The sequence below is a fragment of the Lepisosteus oculatus genome, chromosome 28 (genome assembly GCF_040954835.1).
Source record: "Lepisosteus oculatus isolate fLepOcu1 chromosome 28, fLepOcu1.hap2, whole genome shotgun sequence".
Lineage (NCBI taxonomy): Eukaryota > Metazoa > Chordata > Actinopteri > Semionotiformes > Lepisosteidae > Lepisosteus > Lepisosteus oculatus.
The window spans coordinates 1,867,485-1,881,000 of record NC_090723.1 but is presented as its reverse complement, the minus strand read 5'-3'; the positions used below and the strand labels follow the sequence as shown (position 1 = coordinate 1,881,000).

Here is a 13,516-nt window from a genome sequence, read left to right as displayed (position 1 = left end):
GTCAAAGTTTATCAGCCTTAAAAACAAATTCAAACTGTGGCAACATTTTAGTTGAATTGAAAATCTTGGCCCTGTGTAGGGCAGTTTATACACCTTTTAGGGTGTGTAGCAGCCATGATGCACTGCAATGGCAGATGTTATACATCGCAGCTGCAGATACACAGGGTCAGCTCAAATGGTTGAAAGGTGTGTATTTCCTTGCAGAGACAATGTCCCAGGGTGAAAATTAAAAGCATTACCTAGAGTAACACAAACTCTAAGACATAGTTTGACTAAAACCGCTAGCTACTGTATGCTATGCTATGCATTTGCTGTGTTGTTACTTATAAACTGATTTTGCAGTTGATACCACAAAAGTAGATGCAATTCTGTATTGAGCTAGTGTTGTGGGAAATTCTTCATCAGAGGAGCAGGACACAGTCTTGTGCAGATTCAGTTTTATTGAGCTCAATAAGTCCGACAACGCGCGCTGGGTCTGCGCAATAACAGCTTGTGTAAAAGAGGAGTTGCATTTTTATTAATCTATTTCTTGCCTAAGCTAATTATATTTGTCCCATTGTAATAGATGGGTTTCTACTAGAGTAATCTGAGTGAAGTATCAAGCTCACAAGGTATCACCTGAGATTTGAACACACAAACTTCTAGTCATAAATATATTTAAATACAAATTTAAGTCTTGCTGAAAATATCCTGTGATTGTTTTTGTAACCAGTGGAGCAGAATTTTATCTTTGAACAAAAGGTCAATACTTAAAGAAAATACTGTATATATATCTATACAGGTAACTGCAATTCACACAGTGTTTTTTCAGTACATAAATGTGGAATGTAGATACTGTTATCCGTGGCAGAAAACTCCCACTTTTCTGTGCCAAAAAAAACCTGCAAAAACTGGGTATTCAAAGTCTCAATGGTGAGGGCGAACTGAAAAATTAAAGTGATGACAGATGGTTCTCAAGATCAGCACTCATCTCAATCTGTTGCAATTCATCATTTACTGCATGTAAAGAGCCACACTGTCATGAACGCTTACATAACGCTACTGTTACAAGAGTTACAGTTTCAATCACAGCCGTCAGCGGTAGGACAAAAATAAATTTAATTGTGGGTACAAAGTGCGTGATCGTGTGATGTCAGTACAATCAGGATTGTGTATTTTAGAACTTCAATCAACTTTTTTGAAATGTTGTATTCTATCTGCAGTTGCCAGTCATTAATCAGTCAGATTGGACTATTGGTCTTTGTACTAACACAGAGAGGCAACAGGCTGGGCGAGTGCTTTTCTCCAAAACACACACTTGTCAGAACCAATCACCAGTTCTGATGAGCCTAAAGGATCTTTAGTGTCAGATGATACAGATGTGCAACATATTGGCAAGGGTCACTCCTGAGTGGGAGACCAGGTCCAACATCCTGGTCATCTGAGACCCAGCCATGCCTGCCATGAGCCTCTGAGCTGATTGAGCTGCTCTAGGCAAGCCCAGATTGTAAGAAGCAGAGGCAATGGTTTACTTCCTTCTTCAAATAATCTTGTGCTTCAGGATTTAGACAATCATTGCGTCACTTAGACCGTGAAGGCTCTTGGAGAATAAGTATAAACAATAAGGGCTTCTTACAACAATAGCAGCAAGGATAGGAACTTGATAGATCCACTTCAGATTCCCAGCACTGATGTCCCAACATCTGAAAACACAAAGCAAAAGTTTGCTTTTAATTTGTTTATGCCAGTGGTTCCCAATCCTGGTCCTGGTCCACACTCCTGCTGGTTTTCATTCCAGCCCACCTTCATTAGCTGCCTGAAGCCTTACTTGAGCTAGGAAGTTGTTCCATTGGGATTTTTGCATTTTATTTCTAGTCACAAATTTGGGATTTTATTTCATTTGCAAAATACAATTATTAAAGATCCAACATGTTTAAGAGTTGGGAACAAACAGCTCAGATGTATCTTATTATTATTAAGTCAATGAAGGGTTTGATTGTGTCTCAGCTGGGCACGGCTGGAACAGAAACCAACAGGGTGTGTGGGTCACCAGGACCAGGACTGATTGCTTCTTTGATTTGATTTCCTTTGTATGATCACCAATCTTTAATTAGTTCTGCTGTTATTGTTACAATGATGCAGTGACACAGATGCAGGAATGAGAACAGCCTCCAGAATGTCTGCTGTCTACCAGTCCACTGCGTCTCTTGTCTCGGGCCCAGAGCTAATCTGCAGAGCTAGTGCTTGAGACCAAGCCTGTGGCTCAGCTCTTCTTGAGTAGGGTTGAAAACTCACAGCACCACATCAGACATGGGAAGTTGCTGCTGTGTAGTAAGCCAAGGTAAACTCTGGCCACCCTATTGGGAGCAAGCCAGAGGAGCGCCCCCTCCTGGTCAGAATAATTTTCCCCACACCCACATTGTCTCTGTCTAGAGTCTCAACCATGCACTTTCTGTTTGTGGAAACCATGAGCAATTTTTGTTCTAGAGCCAATTGGACATCACTCTATAAATCTTTAAATACCAGCAGCTGGTTAGAAAATCCAGTGTAGGCTTGGACTGCTATGCTATTTCCATCTCTGCTGGCAAAGTCTTAAAGACAATACTGTACATACTGTATCAAATAAAATATTTATAATTACCGAAGGGAGAGATGAAAAAACATGGTTTATTTTCTAGACTTGTGTTAAGCTGAAGAGCAACAGTAGGCTGTGGACACAACAGTGAGCCACCACTATGTCTAATTTTTTTTTTGTCTTCGCAGTCCCTGCTTTGGGCAGCCAATCACCAGTTGCTGCACACTGGAAACGACTCAAATATATTCTTCTTCCATGCTAAAATATCTACTCTAAAGTCTGTTGCTAGGGAGAATACTACAGCATATGGCGAGTTTAAAAGTTTCAGTACTGGAGAAAACATTGTCGTTTAGTAACTCACAAAAAGAGATACAGTAAGATGCATCTGGGTTTGCAAGCAGGATGCCTCACACAGAAAAGCATTTGGCCCAACATGGCCTGCACAGTGTGCGACGCTGGAGAAGGGAAACGTGTGAATTACAGACTGGGGTTTCTCTCTTTTCAGAGCACACGGGTCCCTCGTGTCACGCCCTCTGCAGCAAGAGGGCGCTCCTTCTCTGTCCTGTCCCTAGTTTCCGGTCTGCTGTCCTTCCTGTCCCTCTCTTTCCCTTGGGCTATATATTTCCGGGTCTTGCGCTCTGTCCTGGCTCAGCATTGACGTTTGGATGTCCTGAGACCCGCCTAGCACCAGGGCGCCCCACGTCCGCTCCCTGAGGGCATTGGTTTCTATACGGCATTCCTGAACTCTTTGCACTAATGAGCCCGGGCCTTTTTCCCGTCTCGCCGCTACGCATATGGGTCTTTTTCCGCTCTCCTGCTCCCCACGGTTAGTCCCTTTGGACGTCCGTGACACCTTGGTTCGTTTGAAAACTGCAGCAGTGTTCGCTGTGCGGGAAGACTCACTGTGTGTCGGCCAGGGAGGCACGGGCACTCACCCACGCGGACACAAAGACCGCTGGAACGCCTGCAATCACACAAGAGGGCAGTGAGAGACACCTGAGGGGCACAATCCAGTGTGACTTCACAGAAGAATGTTCAAATAAGCCAATGATTTATTCTAGAATAAGTATTTTATTTTGTGGTGTAAACAGGGCTGTGTACATCCATACTCTGAGCCTATGAGGAGTGATGATAGTCCTCATTCAAAGCCTCAGGGCAGTGGTGTTAGTGTTCCTACATTTTAATATAACAGCCATCCATTTTCTAACTGCTTCTTCCAATTTAGGGTCTCGGGGCAGCTGGAGCCTATCCTGGCAAGCAACGGGCCCATCGTAATCCAGACAGACATGAACACACACACACTCCCACCAGGACCAGTTTTCCCAGACCAGTACGTCTTCAGACTGTTTGAGGAAACTGGAGCACTTGGTAGAAACCATCGCAAATACATGGAGAAAATACATACTCCAGACACCAGCATTATCAGAAAATATACGAAGAAAAACTCATTTGCCAGTTCAAGATCACAAGTCCATTATCAAAATGTGAAAAAAAATCTAAATCTATGGCAGGAGTAATGGTAATATATGCCCCCACTCTCATTTACTCCTGTCACTTTCCTGATGTTCAGTTTTCCAGAGCCTTTTTTTCGGGACAGATAATATGCTGCTACAGCCTGCTTTGGTGGGAGCTACTACACATTACAGTGTCTTCTTCACCAAGAGTAGAGTAGATGAGTGCCACTCACCCCAGCCAATGATTGTGAGGGCCCACAGGTAGTTCTTGTCAGACAGAAAGGCCATAAAGATGAGACTGTGCAAATAGAGCCCCTCCACCAGTATCCAGTAGTGATTGGTGGCCAGGAAATAGAGAAAGAGGGTCACTGCCACCTTACAGCCCACCTTGGGAGACAGACAGGAAAGATGTCCTTCACCTTTATGTCAGTACAGAGTTTATATTCATCTGAAGGTGAAATCGACTATTGTACTACACCTCCCATTTTCAGTGATCATGGTTGCCATGGATACACAATTAGACAGGAAGCTTGCTTCACCTGTGGGTAATGCCTCTGTCTCCTGATGAAACAGACTATTTGAGGTCTGACCTAGCAATACTCTGGATTCCGTTATAGAGTTTCTCTCTGAGCCACTGCTGTGTCCCTTCTTCGTTTTCTTTGTGTTTCTCACTGGAATTGGATCTTCCCCTGTGCCTCTTATGTGTCTCTTCGGCTTTGATTTCTGCTCCTTTCCTGACTATGATGCTGGACTGTGTTTGCTACACCCACTTGCTGCTCACCTACATACAGATACCTGTGTCTGCTCTAGGGCTCACCTGACGACCCACAGACTGCTGCTATAGTTCCACCCTAACCACAGAGTTGCAGTTCTGATCCTCCAAGAAAATTTAGACTCCAGCTTATGACATTTTGTCTTTAAACTACACTACTAGTGTTATTTTCATCCTATAGGTTGTACACTGACACTACCACTAATGGGTACTATTATTGTAAATCCTTAGGGGTTTTGCAACCAAGTACCCCCCACGGTAACAAGTCAGAAATGTGAGTGTGTGTTTGTGTGGGAAGAGGCAAGGTGATACTGACCATCTGTGGCCTCTGTCCTGGGGCTGGCCCCAGTTCGGCCCGCATGTTGTCATCCTCAATCTTGGCCACGTCCTCGGACACCGAGTACAGCACAGCATCCTTCACGAAGATGCTGACCGCGCGGCACATGAAGGAGGTGAAGAGGTGGATGTGGATGTAGTTCCTGGTGCAGTGAAGCCGCCTGGGGAGGAGGGAAAATGAGAGACGCTCCTCGCCAGCTCCTTCTCCTCCATCTGTTTTTTTTATGGAGCCTCATTTTCGCTTCCTCGGCGTCCGTCTCAGTTCTAGAAGCTGCTGATCAGTCCCAATCCCTGCTCCAGACGTGGAGTGGAGTGGCGCGGCGCAATCACGCAATTCACTTTAATCATTTTTTGCCCCCTTATTCGGAATCACCCACTGCCAAACACAAGGGTTGGCTCCTGCTGCAGAGGACAGCTGAAGACATGGACACAGTCTCCAACATGAGCCTATCAAACAATTCATGTCTGGTCCAGCTATGAGCCTGCTGTGCCTTCAGCAACAACAGTGTTGGATGGAGGACTGATAACACAGCCATCTGTCTCTATAAGAGGTCCCCATAGGTGTTGGAACTGCTTGAGCCACTCATGAATCTCTGAATCACCACTCACGTCTTCATGCAGAGCGCATCATCCCCTAAAAAAAAAACCCTCACCCCTCCCTCCCTTCTCGGCAAATCCACTCATGGATACCACTCATGTGGTAATGCACATAACTGCTGCAAATAGCAATCTATTAGTTTATTAGTGCATCTTTAAAAGGGCATCAAAGATTAGATGCATTGTCCTTTTGGTCTTGTGCCCGAGGAGGAGCCTGGTGAAAATGACCACATTCCTACTGAGCAGCAGTCTGAAGGAAAAGCTGGACAGTTCGACCATATTTGGGGTGACTCTGCTTCTGTAAAATGGGAGATCTCTGTTCTGTATCCAGTGTAACATCCATCCAGACATCCAGGCACAAGGCAGGATACACACTGGACAGGGACACCAGTCCACTGCATAGCACACACAGATACACACACTCACACCACAGCTTATTTTCCCAGAAACCAATTAACCTCTTTAGACTATGGGAGGAAATCAGAGCACCTGGAAGAAACCTGCACGAGCACGAGGAGAAAACACAAACTCCACACAGATAGCACCGCAGTTGCAGAATCGAACCCAGGGCCCCAGCACTGCAAGGCAGCAATGCTGACCCCTGCACCATCACATGCCACCCACAGTGTGACATATATAGATCGAATTATAAATGCCTCTGATTTTTCAGAGGTAGCAATGACTTGTATAAATCAGAGCTGACTTTTCCCTTGTGCTTCTATTATCATACAGTAGCTCATCACAGTCCCACCTCCTCTTTTTCTTTGAGCAGTGAGGCACCATGAGCCTGCAAGCACTTTCCACTTGGTCTCTCTTACTTGAAGTAGCAGAGGATGCAGACGGCAGCAAAGAGGGAAACCAGGGAGATGGAATAGCCGATGGTGTACATCAGGTGCAGGCGGACAAACACTTCCTGTGAGGAGAAGAACCAGAGGACACACACAGTGTAGTGAGCCTTCCTTTCCCATCTTTTCTCCCTTTTAAGGCAATACAGAATAGATCTATATCTACTGGTTTCAGCCCAAAACAGCTCTCTCAGGGAAAAGGAATATGGTCCTCAAACTATTGCCGCCAATTTCCCACATTACTGTAGAAATGGACTACTTTTCGGTTCAAAGGCAGGGTTATAAATTTGCACGTCACATCACTGCCCTGACAGGCTGAAGAAACAGAACCTTTTTCATCTTGAAGACTATGAGGTTGACTGAGACGAGCATTCCCAATCCTCTAAGGTACTGACAAAGTCAACACAGCAGATTTCTTCCGAATGAGCAGTGAAAGACGAACCGGAGGGCACAAGCATAGACAACATGGAAATACATTTAAAACTTAGAAGAGGGGGCACTTCTCTCTCCAAAGAGACTACAGAAGGTTGTGGGAGTCTGGAACAAGCAACCCAGTGACTGTGTTGGAGCTCACTTCCAAGAAACAGCTGGATGAGATTCTTCGATTAATAAGCTATTGAGTACAGAATGGGACAGCTAGGCTGAATGGCTCCTCATATTTGTAACCTTTCCTCTGTTCTTATAAGTTGTATCACGGTAACTACAAATTAATGGTAGTTATACTATAGCAGCTATAGTGAAGATAAAAGCATGATCTACCACAGACTACTGTATGTCATCTGTAAGTGCAGACAGCACTGTGTTAGGTTATGATGGTTAAGGTATTAAGGTTTTGAATTCTACATCTACAGCAGACGCTGTTAAAGGCACATTGTCTAGTATTTATTTTACAAGTATAACACAAAAGTTATGCCCTCTGGAGACTCAGGAGAGTTTAGTAAAGTGAAATTTTCTGCTGCTCTTGGCAGGAAACTACATCAATTCTTGCTAATCATTCATAAGATATGCCACAGGGAATTGTGCCTTTAAAAATAAAAAATAACAGGCTTTTATTTTTGGTCTTATTTAAATGAAGTATAACACTTTCTCATCTTTTGAATGGAAATCTGAGGTAGTTTTAATTCTTTATCAGTAAGGTATACATACAGTACATATGTAAACAATATGCATCTACAAGCCTATTAGTAGAACTACATTTTGGCCATTGTGTAATAACATAAGACATTAATTTGGCAAAACCTGAAACAACAAGGTGATGCAAATAATGTTTCTGCTTTTTATCTAATCAATAACTTGAAATGAAAATAATTTATGCTAAAGTTCAGGATGCAGCTATTAACACTGTTTAAATTAAAGAGCAGGTGTGTGATCTGTATTGATTAATTTGATTTTTGCAGGAAGATGTGAACTGTCTTGGTGAGACTGAGGAAGTCTTCATGTTATCATTTTTATTTGTTGACCTTCAATGTATTCACAGCTGGTTTTAATTACAATAACAGTCTTCACTTAGTACAAACGAAGAAATCTAAAAATCAACACATATCTCCCAGTTCATTCAGTATTATTTCTTCCTGGTGTACCTAATGCAAATACTTTAAGAATCATTACCTGCACTTCAGAGTGATGGTTTAGACTTGCAGTAAATACTGACCAGTATTTACCAGTCTTGGGGGTTTGCAAAACTTACATTTCCTTGGACCAAAATTAAAATAAAATTAAATGAAATCCGTTAGCCGTTAAAAAAACAGTGCACTGTTAAAAGAAGCTCATTGAAAGCAGTTAAATTAAAACCTGACATCTGAAAGTAACAGGGGCACCAATTACATCTGCAAAATCAATATAAAGGCATGCACTGACGTCAATGAGATTTGATTGTTCTGGAGCTGACATGGAAGTACATCTGAATCCTCAGATATCTCCCCTCTTCCTTGTAATAAAGAGAGTGGAGGGGAGAAAAAAACTACAAAGCAATTTACAGTGCATTAACTAAGTGCTTTGGCATTTCAGTCATGTACACACAATTGTCTGCAGCCATTGCAATTTCATTCAGGACCCAACTGGTTTCCCCCTATGATTGCAGTCGTCATTCGTCTTTTTCTGCATTGTGCTGATGTAAGAGACGAATGCATAATATTTTTGAAGGCTTGCTCTTTCGCATCGCTTATTTGTGAGAAACGTGTACACAAAAACTTGTGTAACAAACTTTAATTTATAAGCCTAAACTAATTCATAGCAGGGGTACCTATCGGTGGGGGGGCGTGGGCTATCTGCTTCGTGTCAAAGCTACGTTTATCCTGAAAATTAAAAAAAAAAGTGTGAAACACATCATGTTTTGGCTGAAAGGCCCTCTTCAGGGTGCCTCCGCCTAAATTCTTCGCTATTTTCTTTCAACGTGAAATGAACCTAGCTCACACGGTTTGCAGCCCACACATTGAGCTATCTTCCCACTCTAATTTTCAATCAGGATTTTTGTTTGCTTAATGATTTTAATGCGAAGACTCCCACTGGTTTGAATCACCCCATTCAGTCAAATGGAGAGCCAGACAAGATGCTTTACGTCTTAATGAAATGCTGAAATGCTCTGTTATGCTTTGGGGGGACATGTGGGTTGTGGGTTCAAGTCCACCCAAAACACTGCTGTATTACCCCTGAGTGATGCACTTTACCCCAGCTGTCCCCTTAACACCATGGAAACCAGGATACTGTATATTCTGGTCCAATAAGCTGATATATACATGACCTATCTGTTACATGTGGACACAGATTTATAAGCCCTCACATCACACACAGGAACATGCTTATTCTGTTCTCTGTCATTAATTCCTTAAGTCATTAACGTCTGACTTGATCACTGTGTCTAAAATGAGAGAGGGATTTTTAGTGGAGTTCAAGTGCTGCTTGCAGTACCTTGACAGTCGCACAAAGGTAACGACAGAAACAGTGTGAAACGTGCCTTCTCAGGGCTTCAAGGAAGGCAGAAAAATATCTAGCTGAGAAGGATAATAAAACTACTAACTACCCAAGGCCAGAACAGAACAGAAAGTCCTCATGGGACATGCCCTCAAACTCGTATCTAACGAAAACGAGCAAATTGGCCAAATCAACAACATCTACAGACTCATCTAACTTCAGTGAAAAGCACCTGCTCATCTTAACGCGCTCTATCAGGTACTTTTGACATCATCTACCATATCAATAATTCTACGAGTGACTGTGTCTTTCGAAAGAGGCAGCAGGTCGAGCTGTTTAGCAGCTTTTTCTCCACACATAATACATGTCATCTCTTTTTCCAACGGTAAACGAAGTTCTTCACCAATAATGTGGGGCTCACCTGCTTTAGCAATCCGCAAGCTTGCATTTTTCCCCGTTTTCCATTAAAGGACAGTCAGGAGTCCGTCTCAGAAGTTAAAAGAAGTTTTTATTTCATGCGCATGGGAGAGAAACACAGAGATGCTCTGTGTATTTTTCTTGAATTAACCTAGAACATTTTTCTGATATCCATCACACTTTCCTGTGCTCACAAGATTGGCAGTGTTCCAAAATCATGCACATTCTCCTACCTCCCTGTTTGCTGAAGGTAACTTTTTTTAAATACAATTGGTCACTTAGGTTCGTAACACGCATTCCTATACAATGGTATACAGTTATATACTCAAGTATTAGTGCTCACTGTATCGTTGTAGCTAAGTATGTAGGCTGCATATTTCACATGTAAACTAATTTTATAATTTTATTAAAACTGAAAATCTGAAAACATGTCCCAATTTTTCAGTGCACACAACAGATTTCCAGGGTCATCTGGCTTACTACAGTTTGAGAACCATAGCTACAAGGCAACAATGCTAACCCCTGCACTACTACACCCTCCAATATTGCATATTATTAGGATATTACAAAACTGACAATGTAATGTAATTAAAATAACGTTCTACTGTCCCATCCTAGCGTGCCACTCACCTCTTCCTTGTTCTTGTGATTGGAAAGGAGGTAGGTTGAGCACTCTGAGTAATTTGCCCAGGTCCGGTTGACACTAGGGACCTGCTCCCAGTTTCCAAACATGTCACATTGACGGTAGGCATGGCCTGTTGGGAAAAGTAGGTTGTGTTTATTCAAACCACTTAATAAATACAGTGGGTTCTCATCAGCTCAATTGACTGCTGCTGAGAGTGTACTCTGGACCCTGCAGGTCAGCAGTCCCCAGCCCTGGTTCTGAAGGATCCCCATGACTGCTGGTGTTCCAGCTGAGCTCTGAATCTCCAGTCCTAACTGGTGTCTTCATTTGATCTGCTGGCTTATTTAGGCTCCTGGTCTACTCAGTCCTGAGTTTCAGAAATACCCCAGTGCAAGCATCGTGATCTCAGTCCGTCACCAATTGACTCGCCCTTATTTCTGAATGGTCAGCTCTTAATGGGGGATCGGTTGAAGGTACTGTAAGCAGACACAGGTGGCAATGAAAATGCATCACACACTCCAACAACGAGTGTTTATTTTTTCGTTCTACTGAGGTCTGATTAGTTACATTTTGGGAAACAACCAACTATAACTGACCAGATGCTGCATCAACAGTGTCAGGGGAAAGTCAGCCAGGGGATCTTTGACCTGCTGCACAGAGCACTGTGGTCCTTGCAGTTGGAAGAGAGGTGCATGCCCTGATATTCCCCGAATTGCTTCCCAGGGTTACATTTATTTTATTTATGCTCTGTGATGTCTGAAGCCAGAGAGACTTACATAAATAAAATATTTTCTTTTGGAGTCATCTGCTCACTTAAGTATTCTGTTGTTCATAAGATGAAAGAAGGACGCAAACGTTTACCTTCTTTACTTTTTAGTCTACTCTGTGATTCTTCTCACCAGGGCTAAATGTGAACTGTGGTGGATCCCGTTTCCCTTTCTCTGGTTATTTGTGTGTTTCCAATGGATGGAATCATTTTCTCATATCCATGACCTTGGCTTTCCTTTAAATACACAGTACTTCTAATTGAACCAAATTAAATCCTATTTTAAATGACTAAAGTTAAGGGTCAAATCTGAAGAGGTATTCTGTTTCATTTGTGATAGCTGGTGCTGAAAGTAAAAAATGACAGATTCTTTCATTGACTTGCCCAGGATGTCCAGGCTGAGGCCAGATAGAAATCAAACCCACCCTTCCATCACAAATTAGTGCTCTCGTACTTGGAAGGAAGGAGGGGAAGATTCATTCAAGAGCTGGATTGGCAGTTTGTGAATTTGATTTAATCAGAAGAGGAGGAAATAAAATTACTCTGTACAGGGTAACACTCTTTCATAGATGGCAGGAACTGCACCAATAAGTGGTTTGTTAGTAAGCAAGGTCTGTTTCTCTTGCTGCCTCCTTTGTGTGGCCAGCGTTCATTCAATTAGCATAGTGACACACCTTTGTGATTGAAGTCATAGATGTAGTCTGGGCAAGGAACCGATACCAGCTGGCTGGGGGCTCCCCTGGGCCAGCAGATGATACCATCCCACTGTGGCATGCAGGATCCATCTGAAATCAGGAAAACACGCCAGCTGAGCTCTTTCACAGCTGGTAAAAATACACCAACAAAAGCACACGCTTCATTCAAAAGTGAAGGCCTGGCAGGTGTGGTTCCACTAAGGGTTCTTAGTGAATACTATGTAGCTCAACTATGTATCCAATGGGGGTAACATAGTATTTCCCTAATCATTCTGTGTTTGTTTCCTGTTTTTTCTGACTCTTACTGACAAGGGCTGTTAATTGAAGTGCATCTGTGGCCTGTCACACAGTACTTATATACTGATGCACAATAAAAACAGGACACTCAGGTCTAATGGAATTAAAGAAAGAAACGTCTTGTATATTTGAAAATAAATTGAATTCTAACCTTGGATCAATAAAGACACAGGAAATATGAACAAAACTTCAGGATGAACCATGACACATTATGAAAATCAATTAAAATTCAAAATATTCCATTCTTGACAAGGTTAGCATGTGTTTAACCTCCCTGAGCATCAACATAACCCTGGTAGGTATTGACGTATAGATCTGGTCAGCTTCTGGATCGATTGTCATAGGATGACCTGCTACTTTTATTGTACAACCGCATACAGCAGACATATGCTTTATGCTGGGTTGTTTGGTGGGTAACAGTTGTCCCCTGTTCATAGCATGGATGAGATGATCCCTCTGATGTTCAGGAGATCAAACGTGTGCCTTTATAAGCCTTGCACTGTGTGGTCTTGCATTGTCACGCCAAGAAAACATTTCCAGACTGGCTTGACTGAATGGGAAAAATGTTGTCTCAAGTCCTTAAACTATGTACATACAGTGTACTTTCTAGGGCAAAACAGAATTCAATGGTGAATCAAATACTCCACCATTCTCTTTGCCACCACCCCATTTGTTTTTTGGCACACAGAAGAAAACAATTTTGTCTCTCAGCTGTCAACTAGCTACCCTGGAATGGCCTCTCAGCACATACTTTGTGTTCTTGTATACAGAAAAGAAGACTCACTCTGCTGAAATGCAGATAACGTCTTCCTGGAATGTCTGAAGCTACAGCCATTTCAGTTGTGGCTTTTGAAGAGGAGGTCTGTGTTTTTGGTAATTATCAGTTGACAGAGGAACCAATATGGGTGAAGAGATAGATACAGATACAAAAGACAGATACTGCCTGACAATAAAAAATGATTAGGTCTTAAATCACATTCTTCCTTTTTTATCAAACATCTGTTGCAAAGTTGTTACATTTTCAATAAAAATTGATTTTAATTTTTTTCCCCCGTTATAAATAGGAAATCTGTCCCTTGTCTGAAATGTGTTTGTTTTTTTAAAAAAAGACAATCTAACATTTTGTTAAGTATTTTGTAAGTAAAAATCCAATATGCAGCATTGTGCTCTTTCCTTGCTAGGGTCTTTCAAACCCTTCAATTCAATCGAAGTATTCATAGATTGGACTGTGTGGGGCCTACATGATAA

General features: G+C 42.3%; 1 protein-coding gene across 1 annotated transcript in view; it reads right to left on the bottom strand.

The window, feature by feature from the left end:
• The window catches only part of LOC102684813 (parathyroid hormone/parathyroid hormone-related peptide receptor-like), a 37,542-nt gene that overhangs the window by 9,295 nt on the left and 14,731 nt on the right, over positions 1-13,516 (bottom strand). Inside the window, exons 3-9 of the mRNA XM_006638158.3 lie at positions 11,951-12,061; positions 10,516-10,640; positions 6,532-6,626; positions 5,097-5,277; positions 4,242-4,395; positions 3,458-3,518; positions 1,616-1,682 (exon numbers count right to left, since the gene is read on the bottom strand). Of these exons, the coding sequence (XP_006638221.3) occupies positions 1,616-1,682; positions 3,458-3,518; positions 4,242-4,395; positions 5,097-5,277; positions 6,532-6,626; positions 10,516-10,640; positions 11,951-12,061 (794 nt within the window). The remainder of the gene's footprint in view (positions 1-1,615; positions 1,683-3,457; positions 3,519-4,241; positions 4,396-5,096; positions 5,278-6,531; positions 6,627-10,515; positions 10,641-11,950; positions 12,062-13,516) is intronic.